The sequence below is a fragment of the Colias eurytheme genome, chromosome 8 (assembly GCF_061535395.1).
Source record: "Colias eurytheme isolate Ceu_HAF_F1 chromosome 8, ilColEury1 Martin Lab GWU primary, whole genome shotgun sequence".
Taxonomy (NCBI): Eukaryota; Metazoa; Arthropoda; class Insecta; order Lepidoptera; family Pieridae; genus Colias; species Colias eurytheme.
In genome coordinates, this window is record NC_142987.1 from 924,800 (window position 1) to 948,348 (window position 23,549).

Below are 23,549 nucleotides of genomic sequence, written 5' to 3' on the forward strand. Positions count from 1 at the left end.
CCGTACATGAATTATCAAATTATCTTACTCTTAATAATTCTCCTAAATAAGTGATTAGAACTAAATAATGATTATTAAAATAGTTGCAAATTAATTGCTACAAAACGTTGAAATCATAAATTCTTAGTGTTTAAATCAAAATTTAAACCAATCATTACTTTGTTACTATAAATTTACACTACGTCTGAGCAACTGAAATCACTCACATATTCACAACAAACTTCGTAACATCAACTTCGAATATTTTTCATCAATATTTCGTTGAATCTATAGACAAACAATTATCTTATAATTTAGATTTTTAATATTGTTCGTACGGTATATGTTTGTGTGAATTTGTACGTATCTCATCGGTGTGTCAGTGTAGTGAGGTATCGTGTATTACGTAGATGTATGCGAATATGTGTGTGTACGTTTGCGAAAGACTATTGCGTGCGTGTGTTGTTGCGTGCATGTGCGTGTGAGTCACTGCTTTTTGTAATATAATAAATATTTAATATTTTACGGATAATATGTTGTAGAAAATACTTGTTTAAGACCTATTTGTGTCCATTTGAAGAATAAAATAACATTTTTTTAGTTCGATTCCCGGTCGAAGCTAGTGAAATGTCGTAAATCTTTGAATGCAGTTCTATTTCTTTTAAATAATAAGGGAATGTTTTCCTTTCAGCATAATTTGCTATCTCCAGTATTTCAAGTACTTTCCCTCGAAAATTTCCACACTGTATATTTATGTATGTTTGTATGTGTGTATATCTCACCGCGAGGACAGTCCAAAGGGAGCACGGAACTGAACTCCGCGCGGGCGACGCGGGCGAAACGCCAGCTCGATCAGCTTGCCCTCGCTCTGCGGGTCGATGCGCCAGAAGCTGCCCTTGCCCGGCTCCTCTTGGCTGCGGGGCACTTTGATGAAGTACCTGAGGAAACGTGGAAATAGCAAATATATTATCTGTGGAACATTTAAAAGAAAAAAAGCTTGAGCGATGTCAAGGGACATCCGGATGGAACGAAGTGTTAAGTTAGAGAGAGACAGACAGAGATCTACGCGCACGCCGCACGGCTTACAACTCTAGCAAGAATTGTTTCCGTCTAGCCCCTTCTCACAACGCGCGATAAGGAACTTCGTTCCAATATACTATTTGTAGAATATTTAGAACCAAATATATAACCTGTGGAACTTTTAGAAAGAAAACATATTACCTGTGGAACATTAGGACCTAAAATCTAGGTAGATCAATGGATGTTGAACTTACACAGCGTGTGTAGTTATAGCATATTAATTTACTTACGTACAGACAGCCATTGGTAACATATAAAAATAATATAAATGAAGTTTAAAAATACTAAAAAATTATTGTATTGTATAATTTATTTAATAATTAAATCTGTCCGTTTAAAGTTAACTTCAGTCTAAAGCAATTGGTTACATACAAACACACAGGTAAAGCTAATAAAATCGTGTTAAAAACATAACTAACCGATTGAGCGACAGATTGTGCCGTATCGAGTTCTGCCAGCCCTTGTCCGCGGTGCGATAGTACGGGTAGTGCTTCGTTATGTAGCTGTATATGCCACTGAGGGTCAGCTGTTTATCCGGTGCGGAGGCCACAGCTTGCACGATAAGCTGTGCGTAGCTGTATGGCGGCTTCGCTGCGTCTTCGGTGCGGGAATCGCGCGCGTCTCGAGCGTCGCGCACGTCGCGGGAGTCGCGCACGTCGCGCGGTTCGCGCACGTAGTCCGTTGTGGATGACGCCTGCAAGTATATGGCACTAGATTTAGTCGATATATGTATAGGGATAGTTGAAGGTTACTAAGCAAAATATTGTTAGGAAGTTTTTGGAAAATTGGATATCTATTAGCATAGCCAGAACTCGAAATCATGCAAGAATGCTCTTGAACTTTAAAAATATCAATAGTAGCTACATAACTTCACAAAATTGTCTAGAGGAAATCATACCATTGCAAAAAGGCCGCCCGGTGTATCAACGTGTTGTATATGTGTTAATTTACTTTTTTATCCTTAAAGTTTTTAGTACTTACAATAAGTAAGTTTGGGTTTGATGAAAGTATGCTACATTTGGTCATACAAACATGATCCTTGCAAACCCAGCCTACAGACCCAGAAGCTATCTGACTTACCACAAAAAACTTTATACAGGGTTTAACTTTAAGCGCGGGTTCTCTTGAATTTGGTGTTGTCGTATTTCACATAGACAACTATTAGAGTGACAGATCCCTGGTTTAAAGTTAAACTATGTTTAAATTGTTTTGTGGTAAGACCATATAAGTTCATGACACGTCAAAACCAACACAGAGTATATATCGTCACCAAGAAGCTCATATCTAATACACTGGAGATTGCACTATGACCATTAACTTGTATCTCTTTCACACCTAACTTGGCAAGTTGGTGTGAAAGAGATAAAAAAACATACAGGCGTCATTCAACGTCATATTTTCTTGTTACAAGTTAATGGTCATAGTGCAATCTCCAGTGTATCAGATATAAGCTTCTTGATCGTCACTCACAGCATTCCCATTGGTGGGCCGCTGGTGCTCAGCCAGCGCCGCGTACTGCGCCACGAGGCCGAGGTCCGCGTGCCGCCGCCCCGACGAGCCGGCGCCGCGCGGCGACGTCGGACAGCTGTTCGTTGCGCTTATCGTGCCTGCAAGTTTACGTAGAGATTGTAAGAATAGTGATTCGTTTTTAATATTTACAAATTCAACTGAAAACGGAATAGATCATCGAAAAAAATATAAAATTCATCTGCGTCATATTACATTATTAAACTTTTATCTATACTTATAATAAATCTGTAGAGAGGCCAATTCTGTACATGAAATATATGAAAAAAAAAAACTATGAAGGGGTGATAAGGGATCGCTACTGATGCCAAAAATGCAATCAGTAAAATTTTTGTCTGTCTGTCTGTCTGTCTGTCTGTCTGTCTGTCTGTATATTCGTTATAGAAACAAAAACTACCCGACGGATTTTAACTAAATTTGGCACAATTATTCTTCATACTCCTGGGCAGGTTATAGTAAAAGAATCATGTAAATCGGTGTAGAAACACCAAAGTTATACATGAAATACGTTATAAGTCATCGCGCGTGAATACAGAATCATGCCATAAGGATTATTTTTGTGTATCAGTTGCCGCGTTCGACGCGCTGCGCGGCGGGAGCTATAAAAATTAAAAAGGCGGCGGGTCTGCACCCGTTTCGCGTTGTCACGGCATCACGTGTGAATGGCTGAACCGATTTCGATTATTCTTTTCTATTATATTCCTTGAAGTACGAGGATGGTTCTTATGTAGAGAAAACGTAAATATGTACCACGGGCAAAGCCGGGGCGGACCGCTAGTTTTAAATAATACAGGATACACTTTTACAACACGTTCACTTCATTGTAGTTTCTTAAATTGCATAAATCATAACATATAGAAGACATAAATTTATTGAATATTTTGATCGATACGCGAAGAAAGGCCTGCCAGTCTTACTGGCTTCTATCGCTAGCATTGCATTAGCATTTTTTGACGCTTTATCATAGAATCATATCCCATGAAACTTTCCTGTGTAGGGCATATTATAGCAGTTGAATAAATGTTTCTCTGTATCTCACCAGTGGGCGAAGGCGCGGGGCTGCGGCCGTCGCTGTCCATCGGTATGGTGATGCGCAGCGGAGGCAGCGGCGGGCCGGCGGTGCTGCCGCCAGCGCCGCCGCCGCTCTCCTCGACCAGCGACTGGAACTCCAGCCGGATGTTCGTGGACGGGAACCGGAGGGTGCATCTGGAATGAGCGATAAGGGTGTTGATTAGTGTGTAACTATAGATATGGAAGAATACCATAAACTGAGAGGCTTTTTCCATCCTAAGCAACAAAACCACAGCAGCTCAAAAAAAATATAGACTTCTTAATTGTAGGTACTAGATAAAAAAGACACTCAGAAAATCTAGCCACGTATTCTTTTTCAAAATAGGTTGTAAGTTTTTTGAGTGAGCACCTACTAGATAATAAGGAAGCGCAGAAAATTCTAGTAATTTTTATTTTTCGAAATAGATTGTAGGTACGTTGCTTGATGCTTCTGTGTGTAATTTTATTGCAGACTTATAAAATAAAAATTGTGAAACGTACACATGTGCTCAAACATTATTTTCTATTCAAACCGTCCTACTCCATCAAGATTGTACGTAGGTACATATTTGCATTTGCATCTCTACAAGTTACTTGAGTAACAGACATAAAACGTGAAAGTTATGAGCTTTTGAAATATAAGTCCCTGGAAGTTTCTTAAGTATGAAGATTGTTTTTATTTATGATAATATATCTTTAGAAGTTTTATTCTGAAGCGAAAAATAAATTAAATTTATTAATATTATTCCTTCTCTTCAATCACGGTGGAACAACTCAGATGTAAGTAAAATGTAGTTTTAAATTTATTACATAGCAAGAACTAGAAGTAGTTGGATTTCTCAAAACAATCTCAATGTGTTACGACACCGATGCAGATGCTTTGCTGTCATTGTGAATTGTGATCAAAATTGTTTAGAACTATGAAAAGCAGAATGCAAAAATCCCTTTCTTTCAACCTCTCCTATACTTCCAAACACCAGCACTCGCACAAAAAAACACGCCCCACGCACACGCTAGCACAATCACGTCACACGTGTATTGCACACATGGAAAGCGCCGTACAACCAATCCCGTACCTCTATTCGAAACCATTTTCTTACAACAACACGCCATACACACAAACTCAAGCGCACACACACAAGGGCACTTACATACTTCGACAGTAAACACGTGCCGGCGGCCAATCGCGAGGCGTTACGTAACCGAGATAATGAGCCAACCGCGTAAACAATAAAAGCACTGCTTTGTTGACTGTTGTGTTTACGAGTTGACAAAGCAATCGTATCGGATTGGTGGATTTATCGATTTGCCACATATTTATTTGATGAATATAAAAATCATGGGTGGCCGAAAGGACGCGGGTTGAAATCCCGCCAGATGATCGTATATTTTCTCAAATAAATATTTATAAGAATTTTAATGCCATAACACATTATTTGGATAACACATGGATATATCGGTTAATTTTAACATTACATAATATTATTATTTATTATGTAATGTTACATACATATACATAATATTTTCAATCAGTAAATAGTACAAGCTAGTTCCACCACCTTCCACGGTAGTAATTTCTAATTAATATTGTAAAAAACATCTCAATGATCATAGTATCATAACACCATTTTTAATTTCAACAAATTCGCACATATTTATTAAAAAGTAATTTTATCCTGCCGTCATTATTAAAATGAGTGAAGAGATGTCCCATAGGAATCCACGTTGGGAGAGGGGATTATGACTCATGAGTCATGACTGATGAATACACAAATGAACATAATTAATATGGAAGTTTTTTCTTTGGTACTAAATATAAACACTGAAAATAAGACATACTTATATGTATAAATAATTATTATAACTACGTCATATTATCCTGCTAATCCTATTAATATTAAAATGCAAAATTTGAATGGACGTATATTTGATACACAATCAAGCCCAAACGGCTTAATACATCCAGTTAAATTTTAACACAGATCCTTCATAATATTCTTGAATAGTCTCACTTAGGGCATGCACCCGGGTTTACCCGGTTCCGAAAAACCCGGGTAAACCCGGGTTTTTTGATGATCTTGAGAACCGGGTCTGAATAGTATGAAACCCGGTTCTCCCGGTTCCGACCAAAATATTAAAATATGAAGTATTATTTATATTTTGCTGCATTATTTTAACAAATTTATTGTATCTGGCAACGTCAGACTCACGTGCATCGCGAATTTTCGTGCCACGCCTCAAGCGTGGCTCTGATTGGTTGTCTAACCTTAGATGCTATAAGTTTCCTACGGTTGTATTACCAAAAAAAAATTAGGCTTCGAAAATGACAAGAATTAGGCTACAGAAATATTTTTATTAGATTTGTCGTGAATTTGAAAAGCTGTTGTTTTTACTGTTTCATATATGTGTTTTTTTTTTTTGGTATCAAGCTGAAATTTATATCGAATACTCAAGTCTTCGGTCCCTTTTATGTGAAAAAGTCAAACTAAAAACACAAGCCAACGCATCAAAAGATACAGCCGTAAATGCTGAAAATTTCGCAAATTTCGACATCCGCATGGGACTCAAAACCTACAGCTGGGTACTTTTCATGACCACAGAGCCTTTAAATTTGGTAAAAGTAACGTCTTATAACACAGATAAAGGAAAAATTGCTAGAAACATAAATTTTAAAGTTACAACATTATAAAAAATAGGTTTGTTTGGAGCCCTCGGAGCACGAGTCCGACTCGCACTTGGCCGGTTTTTTGCTTTACAGTTTGCAGTTAATGAATTAGGTTTAAGTTTATTTTATGTGCTATTGTGATAACAAGGTACTTTACAAGACTGATAAATAAAGAGAAGTATTGAAATTTTGTTTCTTTATCTATACTAATATTATAAAGAGGAAAAGTTTGTAAGTATGTATGTAAGTATGTATGTATGTATGTATGGTTTTCACGCAAAAACTACTGGACCGATTTCAAAAATTCTTTCACCATTAGAAAGCTGCATCTTTACTGAGCAACATAGGCTATATTGCATTTTCAAAAAAATTAGAGATCCTTACCAAAAATGCAATAATGTAACCCAAGGTGTAAAAAAATCCTCAATAAAACTTCTGTCATCGCGTGCGCTGCGGAATCTATTGAAGATAGAACAAAAAAATGTTCTACGGTATTATAGAATGGATCAATATCTACAAGAAAGTCCGCGATACCATATGTCCATCTTCAGTAGTTATGTTACTACAACAACTTTTTTACGTTTTCAAAGTAAATAAAAGTGCCGACAGTAATCAAACCATGTTATCCATACACATATATTAATCCTTATCCCATTAAATGATGTTTTATTATAGACTGTTTCAATACCAGCAAAATACTTTTTAAATGAAAAGAATTGGATATTCCATTCAAAAGATGTAACGAATTTTTAAAAGTGTCAATCTACAGAAAATAGTAGGTACTAGGTATACTGTTCGAGCAGGCCGTAGTGCGGGGGTCACGGAGGAATTCTACCAATATGCGTCTTGACGGAACACAGTGGGGTTTTGGTCGGTAGGAATCCGACATAACCCACGGCCCCACGGGACGGGGTAAAGGTGATTTTCATGTGATTAAAAATTAAACCTATAGTCCGACCTATATAGTAGACTTTTCACTGTAACGATATCGCTATCTATGCGGGTGAAACCGCAGGGCATTGCTAGTTAATTTAATAAAATAAGAAACAAGCCGCGTAAAATAAAAGCCCCATCAGGTACTTTTACAGTTACTTTTGTTTAATTTCATATTTTTTTCCGAAGTATTATAAAAGAACCGGGTAACCCGGTTCTACCCGGTTCTGAGCTCGATTTGGAACCGGGTTTCAGAAACTTGGAACCGGACTCGGTTCTGCATGCCCTAGTCTCACTACAGAAGCTGTCGGCTGGATCTTGTTAATTATAATCCAAGTTAGATACAATTCCCAAAGCGTCGCAGACAAAGGTCAGAGGTAACTTAGCGAAAACATTACCTATTATAGAAGTTCCAGATGTTACTCAAATATTGTTTTATTTACACATAAATAATTATTTACACGTGTGTTAAATAAATCACTCGATAACAATAAGATAATAACTTACTAGCATTTAAATTACGATAGGTATAGTATTATATCAAAATATTACATTGTCTCGTTCGATAAATCGCTGTGAAGTACTTATCCTACATTATTGATTACTAGCGGTCCGCCCCAGCTTCGCCCGTGGTACATATTTCACAATAAAAGTTAGCCTATGTTCTTTCTCAGGATCTAAAGATTATCTGTGCCAAATTTCATCAAAATCGGTCAAGTAGTTTATGCGTGAAAACCGTACATACATACATACATACAAACCTTTCCTCTTTATAATATTAGTATAGATATACTTCTGGTCTAGATACTTTTGTACCAGATTGAGGTTTACCTATATTTTTCATATAATATGCGAAGACGTATTTTATTTTCGATTACAGCGATCACGGTTGAACAGAAATTATGTGTTATCGTTACAGATTCCGTTTATATGTAAACTAGCCGTGCTCCGTTCCTCCTTGGTCTTAGCGTGATGATATATAGCCTATAGCCGTCCTCAATAAATGGGCTATCTAATACCGAAAGATTTTTTCAAATCAGACCAGTAGTTCCCGAGATTAGCGCGTTCAAACAAACAAACTCTATAGCTTTATAATATTAGAATAGATTAAAATAACAAATGGTCACAAACTAAATCTTTACTATTATTCAAACAAAATCACCCTTAACACCTAACACATCTCACTCTCACTCCCCCCTCTCCCCATCGACCAAATGCACTCGTCGAATCCCCCCCCCCTTCCACTACAACGAGTACACAATATATCCGGCTCACCGCACACGTCCATTCAAGTTTTTTCCATTCATCACTTACACTGCACAGTACACACACATTATCAGTGACCTCCGAGGGTCCACCTCGTTGTGATAACACTATTGTGTTATCGACAATTTTGTTTTGATTTTCGTGCAGTAAATATTAAGTTGTAGTTTAAGTTAAATAGTAAGTAGATAAATAGATCGAGATCGAGATAAGGCCGCCTTCTGTGCTGTTTTTCTCTTAGAATAAGTTTTGTTTGTATTTTATGTATTTTGGCAGCACAATAAAGAGTATAAATAAATAATAAATAATAATAGATTGTTAACCTGTAATGTTGTCTACTTGCTAATAAATAGGTTATTTTTTGTTAATTTTGATGTTACTAGGTTATAATACGTCGCGACCACCCTTTAATTCTTGTGCAATTGAAATAACAAAAGCAAAAAGGTAGTTTTAAAAAATAAAACACGTGGAAAGAATTAAAATAGAATTAATTGCAGGTAAAAACATAATACAATAATGATGTTGATGTTCACATTATAATTATGTATGCTATACACACTACAATGTTACAAACGTTATAATAAACATACTCTCATTGACATCTATACTATTATTTCAAGTTTTCTTGTTATTCATTCAGGTTAACCTACTCACTATCTATGCATATACACGGGAAATTTTGAGCAATTATTTATTTTGGATGAACTTTTTTGCATAATATCATCAAAAGCAGTACTATTTTGAAGCAAACCTAACACCTTCGTTACTGTAAGCCCTATCTGTATCTCTTTTAGCATTCCCTTTTCCAAATGATTGTCAAACATCATTCTGCCCTCCATCAGCCGCAATCCGTAGGCATTAGTTCAGAAAGCCAATACTCATCAGAGTTCAATCAGAGTCGAGGGTCGTACCTAGTATCTATGGAGCTAGCGAAGCAATATGTACTTGCTTGTTTATCGACTGCTTATCAACCCTACAGGCTACAGTGCGCAGTCTAGATAATGATCTTCGGAATTCATTGGACGTGTAATAATCTAGGTATAAATTGAGATCCCATTGGTAAGTGACTATTTCATGTGTTTAGATGTATACCTACAATACTTCGTATTTATCTCCAGAAAGATTTCAAGAAGGAAGGTACAAAGGTTTAAATTTGAACTGAACTAAAATATTATGAACATGGTAGCGATACATTCAAAAGATATTAAATAAGCATCAAATGTTTTTACACACTCGACAGTACATCTAGAATTACAATTACAATATCTTATAAACTCTCGTCGCACGTGCAAAACCACTAATTACAAAAACAACAGCGCACAATAACAACTTAAGTCTTAACCTATAGCTAAACCATCTAGCTATAATCTAAAGTCTAGAATCTAGGCATAGACGTTGGCGCAAACAAACAAGTCATTATTAAGTTTCCTAGAACCGCCGTGTGCGTTTACCAATCGACAACATGGCTGTTAAATTTGTAATCGAGGAAATTACAAATGTAATAGCAATTTTCGTTCGCGCGCCGCGTCATTATCGATATTAATCGACGTTCGAAAAATTGTTTATTTGAATTGGGTGCATATTGAAACAGTGTATATTTTTTATTCTAGGATGCAAAGAGCTATTTTGAATGTACATTTTAAAGCACAGTTTTTAATATGAGAATAACCAAAGATATTGGATTTCGCTAAGAATAACAGAAAAATAATACCAACAGAAGTTCGACCATCAAAACTAAACTTTCTGCATTGCATTAGTACCAAATCATCCCGCCTAATTCAACTGTTATTGCTGACCTTACACCGCACGTTTTGAGCTAATCAAATCAAACAAACCATTACCAGCGATTACTAACAAAATTGCCAACCATGTACTCTCCACGTATTTTCAAACTCAAACCTTGTTATACACGCAATCAGTTCTAGCAATCACAACACGATACAAGAACAACAAATGCGTGGAGTAGGTGCATTTGTATTCGACCTACAAAACAGCGAAACGACGTGAAAATGGCGTTTGTAAACAATTTTATCTCTAGCGTAAAGTGTTGAATGTACTACGCATTACCTATGTGCGCTCGTACACTACGATAATTAATGATATACAAGACTGAACAACCTCTACATCCATTTATTCCATATTACTAATATTATAAATGCGAAAGTAACTCTGTCTGTCTGTCTGTTACTTAATCATGCCTTAACTACTGAACCAATTTGCATGAAATTTGGTATAGAGATATTTTGATACCCGAGAAAGGACATAGGATAGGTTTTATCCCGGAAATCCCACGGGAACGGGAACTATGCGGGTTTTTCTTTGACTGCGCGGGCGAAGCCGCGGGCGGTAAGCTAGTATAAATATATATAAAACCATATAGGCATATAGGATGGAACTGACGAATATTTTAGCACTAAATAATTAATATACATGGTGGAAAATTACTAAAACTGTTTTGAACGATTAAATTTAGTTGTGAGTCACGTAAACAAATTAAGAACTAATCTTTAGAACAGTAACTAGTAACTACTAACTATTCCGAATTGATATACCTAATTCATAAAAAAAAATATTATAATCGTAGATTGAAAACTAAAAGGGCTTTTATGTCTGTGTATTATTTATTTTATAACGAAACACACCCAACTACCTTCAAAATATCGTAAATAATTGCAGATTGAAAACTAAAACGGCTTCATCTATAAATATTTAATTTATTCCATAACGAAGCACCCACCTAACTACCTACTAACTAGTAACTACTTACTACTAACAAGTTACGTAGGTCGTCTGTAATATGGCGCAACGAATGAAAGCACAACTTCGACTACCCGCAAAAAGGAATAATAGAGAGAAAATTTTTAATTAACGTAACCGCGAAGCCCTCACCACGCTGCCAGACTGAAAACATCGAGTCCAATGTTGATTTTTATAGCGAAAACGGAATACAGACTGCTATATTGATACTTATATTGTAAACTAGCTTACCGCCCGCGGCTTCGCCCGCTTTGTCTAAAACATAAGAAATTATATACTAAAACCTTCCTCTTGAATCACTCGTTCTATTAAAAGAAACCGTATCAAAATCCGTTGCGTAGTTTTAAAGATTTAAGCATAGGGACAGAGAAAGCGACTTTGTCTTATACTATGTAGTGATGAGGCGAAAATCTATGGTACACCTATATGTTACGCTTTCACGGCTAAACTACCTCACCGATTAGGAGGAAATAATTTTTTTCTGAGGTTCCACTCAAAATTCTAAAAGGAGGCAAAATCGCAAAAATTTACAATCAAATACAAAAAGAAACACGTATCTGTTGAAAGCTCATGGAGTTATAATACAAAATTTTAATAAGAAAACAAAGATTAAACAAATACAGTCGAATTGAGAACTACCGTCGTTTTTGGAAACGTTGATTAAATAGAGTGAAGACTACTCATATATATAGGCTACTAACTTTCCACCCGCGTTTTCTAAGAAAAACCCGCATATTTCCCGTTCCCGTGGGATTTCCGGGATAAAACCTATCCTATGTGTTAATCCAAGTTACCCTCTATATGTGTGCTTAATTTCATTGTTATCGGTTAAGTAGTTTTTGCTTGAAAGAGTAACAAACACACACACACACATCCTCACAAACTTTCGCATTTATAATATTTTATAGGACTTTTACAAAATCAACACATTAATGTAGTAGACCGTAGGGGATGTAAGTTTTTGCTCGTAGTTTCAGCTTCGACTCAACTTTAATACAGTTTTTATTTTTAGATTCGATAAATAATAAATGTATCGATTCGTTACTTTGTAACACAGCATGTTGTTTTGCAAAATACATTGAACCCGGAAAACAATACTACTACATTATAATTATTAGATTATCATTATAAAATACGTTTCAGATAACTGGTACATAATTATATAAATGTTTATAATTAAATTGTAATGTTTAACCCATTAGTGCATAACGTTCGATAAATCGGACGTCAATAAAATCGTTATTTTAGGAGTATTATATATTTTACTCAAGATTTATCTTTTTAAAACAGTTGTTGAATATATTTTCAAACTCGGAAACACTGTTGTTATAAAATATATTAACGCGCATGCGTGACAGCTGTCAATTCGTAAAATGGCGGCACGCGGTCAAAATTCTTCGCGGCGAAGGTAAGATTATTTTGTGTTTTTATTATATTTTTTTTAGTGTTATGGGTGATAAATGGATATTTTGATTGCTAAACTATTCGACTATTTATTTTCAATGTAATTTTTATGTAGCCACTGTCATTTTGAATACTATGCTTGCGAATTTCGTACCGTCCGATTTATCGCACGTTATGCACTGTGGGCACTGCATGTCGTGTTTTGTTGAATTGTTACAGGTTACAAGTTCATGAAATATTATCTGCTTTGGAGTGTGAGGAGGTTGATGATTATACAGAAAATATAATTTACGTTGAGCCCCCCATCAAGAATGCCGATCAGGTCACTGACGAAGACAGTGACCTGATCGGATCGGATTCTCAGCCTAATTACATTGAGCAAACTTCCGTCTAACAGTGGTATAAAATTGTTTTTCAACAATTATTTTACGTCTTTGAGCCTGATGAGACACCTGAAGGAGCTTGGCTATTATGCTACAGGGGCCTTGAGAGCTAATCGCACTGAGAACTGCCCGGTCAAAGACGTCAAAAAATTCAAGAAGGAGGTGCGATGTTATTACGATTCGGTAACTGGCATACGAAGACATCATCAGCTAGTCGGTACTAGCTGATGATGTCTTCGTATGCCGGTGGAATGATAAGAATGTTGTCACAGTAGCCACTAACTTTGAAAATCTAGAAATTGCATCTGCAACCCGCTGGTAAAAAAAAAGCCAAAGTGCAAGTCCCTCAGCCATCACTTATTTCAAATTACAATAAGTATATGGGTGGAGTAGACAAATGCGACCAGGCTGTTGAAAATTTAAGAACTCGAATGTATATAAAGAAGTGGTGGTGGCCCATATTTGCATATTTAGTAGACGTTTCAGTAGTAAACGCCTGGTTACTTGCTCGGAAGAATGGCTGCACAAGAGACACTGAGTCCTTATTCGTTTTTAGACGTTTCATAGCAAGAAGCTTACTTTCGTCACATGGCACACCACCACATCAAGGTCACAAGCCAGCGAAACCATTATGTACAATGAGGTACGACGGTAAAGATAGGCTGGTTCCAATAAGTACTGAACGTCGGTGTGCAAACCAATGTGGAGGAAAAGTAAATTTCAGTGTCAGAAATGTGATGTAGGTCTTCACCCGAAATACCACATGGCATATAACATCGTACATTATAATACGTTTATCTTCTGTTGCTTTTTATAATAAATTTCTTCATAAAATCCGTACTTTTATTTCAACCTCCTTTTAACATCAATTGTGTCCGCCATGCATAACGTCCGATTTATCGGACGGGCTATAAAATCTGAACTTTTACATAAACTAAATATTTTATGTAATTTAATCATTAAAGATACTCTAAATGATGATATATTATAGTGATCATAATGAAAAAAGCGCTAATTAACTTTATGCACTAATGGGTTAATGTTGTTCCATAAACATCGTTATGATATAAATGTAAACAAACGCGGATTTAACTAAAGACAATACGATTAATAAATGAAAAACTTGACCGTCTCAATAGTTGTAATAGCTTAATTGAATAAAAGAATACTCTTTTATATGATTACATCTTTCACACATATAAACGCAGTACGCACCAACCAGCATAATTTCCGTGTAGTAGTTTCAGTAAATGTACCTTTGGGGCCGTTCATAAAATACGTTCGCATACAAGGGGGGGGAGGGGTTTTCGCGAGTGTGACAAGATGTGACAAGGGGGTACAGGGGGTCTACGGCAGCGTGACATTCGCCGTTCGTTAAAAATTCGTTCTAGGTATCCGTTCTCTCGACTTTTTTTTTCAATTTTGTAATGATAGAAGTAATTTATTTCTTACTAGTAAATACATATACAGATATTTAAATGTTATTTTTTCAATATGAACGCTAATATTTAAATTTTATTACAAAAATAAAAAAAAATATTTTCTAATATCAAAATTTGTGTATTACTTATCTTTCAAAATTTATCATGTTTAGAGGGGGAGGGGTCTTACTTTTTGTGACGATTTATTTCCAGGGGGGGTCACAGAGTGTGTGACACAACACAGCGTGACAACCTGGGGGGAGGGGGTCAAAAAACGTGAATTTTAGTGTGACGTATTATATGAACGGCCCCTTTAGACATTTATCAAGGTCTAAAAACATTCCAGAATATTCCATAGTGACGCATACAGTCTTAGATTCCAAATTATCCTTTAACATCCCCAAGTCCCAACAAAGTACACTAAATGTACACCTACTTAAGCTGTGTACACATGGTGTTCAAACTTCCGCTCGCAACCAACGCTAATAAAATATGAATGAAAGATTAAAAACAAATGATAATATTTCCAACAAGTTGCGTTGCCCGCATCGCGGAATCTATTTTTAATTTCCTGTCGCAATGTTTCTTCGTTTACTTTACTTGTGTTCTGATATTACGTGACGTCATCGCACCGAGGTACCCACGAGGCTCCCTCTGTTATTGGAATTGTTCAGATGTTCAAGTGTAAAAGCAATTTTGTACTGCAATATCAAACTGAAAACAAGCTATGTATTTGAATTCAAGCGCACAGCGCACTTTTTTAGGCACTTTGAAGTCATATTTTTCTTTTAGTCACCAAATAGGTTAAAAAGCTGTAAATATCGGGCCTTTCTATAACCCTCACTTAAATCTTTCAATAAATGTATACCAGCAGCTTCCATTCAAATATGGATCAATACTTCATACAAACACCTCTCATAGTTGAATCATAGGCGTCTCCAGGTAAGCATGCGCCTAGGTCTGGTAAACATCTTATATTCAAAGCCTGTCTCATCTGGTCTTGACGGGACCGGATGAAACGCAAACATGACATTTCTCTAAGCCATCTTAGATTTAGGACTTTGGCAGTATAAAGCTATGCACCAAATATATTTAAGCGCTTTAGAAGTATGACTCAATTTTCTATAAGCGCCACGGAGCGGATGGAATCGCATTTTGTGGCGGTTTTAAGGAAACTAATTTGCTCTCATAACAATGTTCAATTTCGCTAGTAATCCGATCAGGAACGGCAGCATCCTCGTGTTTATAGTTCATGCGAAAATGAACCTTACGCTTGAGGAAATACGCTTCAACATTTCTGGTACGTTCACCAGAGTTCATCTACTAATGAACACTGGTATACTGTAGGGCTTACATTTATGTACGCTAGGAAGTCTCCATTTCATAACATTAAATATAAATACGTTTATGTTTTGAAAAAGTTATTGTCGTCTTATATGGAACAAAGCGCCTACTTTATGCAGTACTAGATTTCCGCCCGCGGCTTCGCCCGCGTTTGCAAAGGAAAACCCGCATAGTTCCCGTTCCCGTGGAATTTCCGGGATAAAAACTATCCTATATGTTAATCCAAGTTACCCTCTATATGTGTGCTAAATTTCATTGTAATCGGTTCAGTAGTTTTTACGTGAAAGAGTAACAAACATCCATACATCCATACATCCATACATCCTTACAAACTTTCGCCTTTATAATATATATTAGAAAATATTAGAAATATTAGAAATATTAGAATATTAGATAGCAATAAGCATGAAAACTCAGTGGTCTATGAAAAAAACCCGACCAGTCGAATAAGGATCGTAGTAAGTTGTCCATATATGTATAAAAAAACCATTAGTGAATGGCGATGGTGAGATTGTTAAGACGTAAATTGCCCACACGATACCCAAGAGGTTAAGGGATTTCCCTTTAATCACAGTGCGACAGTTTCAATTCTGTATTTCGTTGATAATGATAAACAATAATTATTATAACGTATTGCTAAACTTTTCCGGATAAACTATTTATAATATATTATTATGATTAAACCAATATGGCTACTTAGTTGTTAGGAACTTCTAAAGTATTATCAGGTATTCCTAAACTTTCCAAATATCTGATTATAAAATCAAATACTTAGCAAGAAAATCTATACACTCAACACCCCCAGCAGACCCGGTTAATTAATACAATATTCATACCATATCGGCCTGTTTATTCCGAATTGAAGCCTCCGATACAATGACGCGAGTTACATCAAAACATCCAGTCGGACGTGCTTGTGCTGCGCAATATTCGCCTTTATTCCTATATGCATAGATGCGGAACTGCCCGGCACGTCAGCGCAGACACTGTATCGATCGTAGTCGAGCGTCCTTCACCTCGTGGCCTTTGAATGTTTTGGATGGACCGCGCCAGCTACGGAGTTAAATATGCAAACACGTACATAGTTTACACATCAACCCGTATTTGCGTAGACCCATTGGTTAAGTATAGAGTTCTCCACTTGTGCTTCGCCCTAATTTCCTATTTCTTGGTAATGACAAGAATAGGATGTAAGCAATTTGAATGAGGCTCTTAAAATACAAAAAAAATATTATTTTATAGAGTACGTTGATCAATCTGGTAGCATTCAGTCTGATTTCGATTTCCGTTTAATTAAATTTATTTAAATCCTTTTATCTTGCACAATCTACATGTGTATTGCTTTGATAAAATTCCACTGCTACATTATATTGGTGGTATTAAATGAATATCGAAACATGTTTAGACAATTAAACAGAGGACGTAGTAAAAGCCGTCTCATAGCAACTGCTCAACATTTCGTAAACTTGATCATTAATTTGTGACGCATGAGGCGTTCATTGTACCGACCGCGACACGACAATACCAGTTTTCTGAATTACTTATTTTCAAACATATTTTCTTTCATTTCCTCACAGTACTTCCATTCATTTATTATTACGCTTTCGTGTATTTACGCTATTTGCGTCTTTGTGGTTATAAAACCAATTATATTTTGGCTCACCAATCTTCGTTTATTAAAATGTTTATTCAAAGGACCTTAAATAGAATGCGAGCATAAATTATTTCAGGAATACTCTCTAAGAACTTTCGAACATCGTTCTCCACAAATATGTGACTAGCAATCAGCCCAGTGATCTATTTCATCTCACAATGTGGAGCACAACATTACGCCAGACCGCCAGACGGCTGCACTGACCCAATGAAGGGTCATCTATTCTTGCATATTTCATTAGACGTGCTTTCTTGTTTAACGGTAAAGCCATTTATCATTGGAAGTTTCAACACCTTTGATACGTAATGCTTATGTTACTTTATATATTACTTATAATGGAACTGTTCGAGTAATGTGTATAGCAAGTAAGCTGTAAGATGCATGAGTGCTAATAGATTTATGCCTCATTATTTTATAGATTCATAAACAAAGTACATCAAGAACATCGTGATAATAAGTAATAGATTAATACCTCGATATTTTACCCAGTAATATAGTAGACGTTCCAGAAGATCATCTTCGGTCGCCTCTTATGAAGGTAGTACACTAACTTATGATTATAAGCAAAGGCTGGTGGATAAAAGAAGTTCACTCCATCGATTACCCCATCTATTTCAGGAGTTCACAAAGTGTTACGCACTCCGCTACGGGCTACCCCGTACTCCGTAAGGTTCGATCAAGACATAGCAACAGTTACATCACAAGTTCGTCTTCCAATATTATTTAACGACGATAATCAATATCGGCCTTGAGGTTCGCTGCGTCGTTGACTCCAGTATCTATATGATAATCTATGTCAGGAATATTTTCGCCAATCCGTTTGGCAGTATGTCACGGTTAATTTATGATTTTCGTCTACTCGGTTAGCTAAATATGGATGTGTATTTTTGGCGACGCTTTTCTTTATGAGGCATTTGTGAAATTGATTTTCTATCGAAAAAACGTCGTCTGTTCGATTGGGGTAATACAGGGTTATGTGAGCAAACTTTATGTCCGTCAACGTGATATTTATTATGTTATAGGTACATTAACAAAATAACTTACTGGGTACAACTCATTCCCAATTTTCATAATTCAGAAAGTATAATTTAATGCACTTTTATTAACCTCATCATTTAAAAACAAATTAAAAGCAATTTAAACTCATACAAAATCCAAAAAATAAACGTTGTTCAGTGAATAGAATTTTTTTTAGACTACTTTCTTCTTTTTACCTTACTTCCAACGAATTGGGTAAACGAAATCCCTTTTATCCCCAATACGCAAAAACTACAGATGTGTAGGGGCTTGTTATGTGCGGGTGTAATAAAAGATGGATAACTACGCAAAGGTTATATTTCTTTAATTACATATATATATTCGTATGTAATTAATATTCGACCTAATGCGACCAACCCGCGTCCCGACAAGCCCTTAACTGTCTGTGCATAACGCACAAACTGTTTATATACGAGTTACCGTGTGAACCTATGGTGGGAATTTCTTAGTAGGTACTACACTTGAAATATTTCGGTAACTCGTAAATTGACTTGTCGTCGCTACATCATTCCCCCCTTAAAATAAAAAGGGTATACAAGTAAAAAAATCTTACAATAAAATTAAACAATAAACAAAGGGGTATATATATAAAGTGTCGCTATATAAGATTACAAAATGTTTACAATATAAAGTATAAAAAATGTTCACAATATAAATCAATCATAACGTATACAAGTGGTTAAAAGTTAACACCTAATTTCGTTAAACTATTAATGTTATTATAAAAACTTGGTTGGGTCTTCTAAGTGGCGTGCGATAATTGTAACACGTCATCTAACACTTAGTAACATTAACATTTCAAATCCCAATACGTTCTTTACACTTGTATCGTTTAATATTGCAAAGGCTACTACTAAACACTCAAAAGCCATAAATCAAAAGTACTTAAATTTCTAAGTAGCTAGTAAATATTTCAATAAAAACTCAACACAAACATAAATTTGAAATACCATACTAAACGTTATACAATTAATAATGAACTCGTTTCAAATTTCATAAGTGCTATTATTTATTAAATACGATGTGTTGATTATTAAGTATTTATTATACATTTCTATGAAGTCTTATGAATACTTATAATCATCGTAATTCTAATAAATATAAAATAGTTGAAAAAATTACAAATGCTATATATTACCTATTACCTAAATCGTACTGGTAATCGTATAGCTCTTCCACTACGCGTGGTATGTGTATTAGGCAATTCGCTACTTGGAATTTGTAACGGAACCTTAGTATCTGCCCCAGATATCGTAACACTATCATCATTCAAATAATATGCAGGTTTTAGACGGTCTACAGATATTCTAACTTTCCTGCCAGTCATTTGAATGTAAAATACCTTTTCCTCTCGACTCAACACACGATAAGGACCGTCGTATGTTGGTTATAAAGGCTTACGTACTGCGTCGTTTCTTACAAAAACATAATCGCACTTTTCTAAATCGGGGTGAATAAATATGTTCCGTCTTTCATTTTGCCTAATAGCTACTGACTGATATTTCCTAATAGAGTCTCGTAATTTACTGACATACTCAAGACTGCTATCTATTTCTAAACTCGATTTTTTATCGTAATAATCACCTGGTAATCGTAAAGTTGTTCCGTACGTTATTTCTGCTGCGCTTATGCCGGTATCACTTCTTACTGCTGTTCTAAGTCCTAGCAACACAGTTGGTAATTCCGTAACCCAAGATGATGATATATTGCATAAACGAGCCGTTAATGCCGCTTTAAGCGACCTATGCCAACGCTCTACCGCCCCGTTACTCTGTGGGTGGTAAGGTGTCGTACGCAACTTATTAATACCTAATAACTTCATTAGTGTAGCAAATAATTGACTTTCGAATTGGCGTCCTTGATCGCTTGTTAGCTTTTTCGGACAACCAAAGCGAGAGATCCATCCTTCATATATTACACGCGAAACCGTTTCAGCAGTTATATCTCTCGTAGGAAAACATTCTGACCATCGCGTCCCCCTGTCACTATGGTTAGGCAATACGTCCTAAAACCTTCGGGTGAAGTGGGTAAAGGTCCAATTAAATCAACATGAATATGTTCAAACCTATCGCACTGCAGAAACGATCTTAAACCTGACATTGTATGTCGATTAACCTTCAATCGTTGACATTCAATGCATGTTTTAACTTTTAACCCATTGGCCAACGTGACGAATCATATTTGGCCAATAAAAACGATTTTGAATCAATTTGCGTGTAGTCCTTATTCCGGGATGACATAAATTATGCACACTATCAAAGGCAATACGTCGAAATTTATCAGTCAAATAGGGTCTAATTTTATCATTATCTAAATTATAATAAATAAATGTACCACTTTCAGGTAACATAATTTTCTTTAACCTATTATTAGCGTCTTTCGAATTAGATAATTGCAACATATAAGAATCCTATTGTTGATCCTTAGCAAGTTCCGCGTAATCTATTACAGTGGGACAACTTATTGTTGCGACTCGTGATAACGAATCCGCAACGACATTATCTTTCCCACTTACGTGCCTCAAATCCGTTGTGAACTCACTAATGAATATCAAGTGTCGTGTACGTCTGGGTAACTCTTTCTCGCTATTTACTTTAGAAAATGCATAAATTAACGGTTTGTGATCCGTATACACCGCTAACTGTCGTCCTTCGACCATATTCCGAAAATGACGAATAGCCAAGTAAATTGCTAATAACTCCCTATATACGTACTATACTTGCGTTCAATCTTAGATAGATTCTTAGAAAAATAACCTACATGAGTATCCGATGCGTCCGTCATAAGTGCGAGCGATGCATCGGCCTTAGGGTGCTAAAAAAATCTGCACTTTATAAACAAAAACATAGTTTGAAATACCTCGGCGATAAAAAATAATGACCATTTATACGGTCGCCGTAAACTAAGATCTATTGTCATTAACTTAGTACCAAATGTCTTAATTACACTAAATAACTACACTTTATAATCACTACACAGTACACTCACTCGCGGATTGGTTATTTTTCGACACTGGTAAAATTATTAAAAGTCGGCTCTCCTGCTGCTTCTGCCACGCACAAGGTTGACGATAGTACAATCTGGCGATATGCTTAAAGCAGTAATGAAAAAACATAGCCAATTGGGATTTTTCTGTTTTGATATCCCTGCACGATCGCGACTTCGGGATGCAGAGCGATGCGTGCGATTTCCGTACTTTCGACCGCTAAACGATTTGCCTCTCGAGCCTGCACATTCCAGCTGGTTTACCCGCTGCTTTAGTTGTGCTAACTGCTCGAGGTTTAACGGTACCGACGAAACTGCTCGAACTTGAACTGCCGGATTCATTTTGAATTAAATTTTAAACAAACGATATCTATGCAATTCACTATAATATAATAATGTTCACTTTTCGTCGGGAGTCACCAATGTAGGGGCTTGTTATGTGCGGGTGTAATAAAAGATGGATAACTACGCAAAGGTTATATTTCTTTAATTACATATATATATTCGTATGTAATTAATATTCGACCTAATGCGACCAACCCGCGTCCCGACAAGCCCTTAACTGTCTGTGCATAACGCACAAACTGTTTATATACGAGTTACCGTGTGAACCTATGGTGGGAATTTCTTAGTAGGTACTACACTTGAAATATTTCGGTAACTCGTAAATTGACTTGTCGTCGCTACAGATGTTTATTTAGGCTCGGATACTCAGGTGCTTTAACTACTCACTGGAGAGAATTTTTGTTATAAAGCAAGACAAATAAATAAAATATCGCGTTGACATTTATTCCTACGAATAGCTTGTTTTATTTTCCGACTCGTTCATTTTAGAGTAGTAGATATGATATATTGTTTCCTATTTTACTCCTAGAATTCTTCCAACTACATTTTCATTACAACCCTTAAACTCCCTAACAATCGATCGCCCACTAATACACAAACAAACCTACATTCATTATATAATTTCGTACTATTTGCAGATCCATCAACAGATAGCCAGTAGCCACCCTTACAGGGGCTTGTAGTAAAGGTCACCGGTCACAAGAGCCTGTCATGGCCGTTAGGGGATATTTCAATAGCCATACTACAAATCCATTCAAGGAAATTGTTTTACCTGTATTAGTCATATATTTATCCTAACTTGTTTAGCGATAGGTCAAACGGCTCTGACCTGTTGGGGATCGCTTTGGTACATAATTGGATAAATATAATATGAGATTGCCTCGGAATAGTTTCATATTAAGCTGCATTGTTTCTCGTCTGATGTCTACGTTACGTCTAAAGTATGATTGATTAGTAGCTGCGTCCCGCAGAGTGACACGGGATGAAAAACCATTGCAATTTTCCGTGGTAAATGTTAGGTAGGTACCTACTACGTAGAATGAAGTGTGTGTTATAAGGTTTTTCTGAAGTGGCATCCTGATCTGTTCAGGCATTCTGACTTTATTTGTTCGAACCGAATATGAAGATATATTTTGTTACTATAAATGAACTCACCGTTGAATAAAATAACATAGAATTAACCTTACGAAATGCTATGACAAGTCTGGGCTCATCGATGGATCAGTAAAATTACCTGAAAGAAGAAAAGAAAATCCTGAATTATTTTGTAATGCTTGTAATTTTTGGTACGTAGTAATTAACAAAGAGGTTCGAAAACCTTCATCGCAGCCTTGAGCAAGATGAAATATACCACTTCAGGTGACCTAAAACTAATTATTATTGCTGAAATAATTAAAACCTACCGATAATTTGTTGGAAAATGTGTCAAATAAATGATTATTAAACAAAACTAAATTATAGCAATATGACATGCTAATGATTATGTAGAAGCTAAAATTATTCAAATGCTCACATTTATATGCAATATGCAAGCAAACATAAATAAAAATAAAAAATATAATCACACAATGCCAAAATGTGAACAAATAAAAATATTTTTATAACTTTTTCAAAAAACATATACCGCAAAATAAATACCATTTCCAAAGTAATTAATAACCATCCCTACATACATACATTTGTATAGACTTATTAACCCTCCACCACTACACTGCTACTTC

The 23,549-nt window shown here is 36.0% G+C and overlaps 1 protein-coding gene and 1 long non-coding RNA gene across 2 annotated transcripts in view; one reads left to right on the forward strand and one right to left on the reverse strand.

The window, feature by feature from the left end:
* The window catches only part of FoxK (forkhead box K), a 58,921-nt gene that overhangs the window by 6,737 nt on the left and 28,635 nt on the right, over positions 1-23,549 (reverse strand). The window contains exons 2-5 of the mRNA XM_090104245.1: positions 3,626-3,792; positions 2,530-2,666; positions 1,479-1,753; positions 762-917 (exon numbers count right to left, since the gene is read on the reverse strand). Coding sequence (XP_089960371.1) covers positions 762-917; positions 1,479-1,753; positions 2,530-2,666; positions 3,626-3,792 — 735 coding nt within the window. The remainder of the gene's footprint in view (positions 1-761; positions 918-1,478; positions 1,754-2,529; positions 2,667-3,625; positions 3,793-23,549) is intronic.
* LOC149906245 (uncharacterized) lies at positions 12,450-13,052 on the forward strand. Its single transcript, XR_016456983.1, has 2 exons — positions 12,450-12,662; positions 12,878-13,052. It is a non-coding gene; the product is annotated as an uncharacterized LOC149906245 (long non-coding RNA).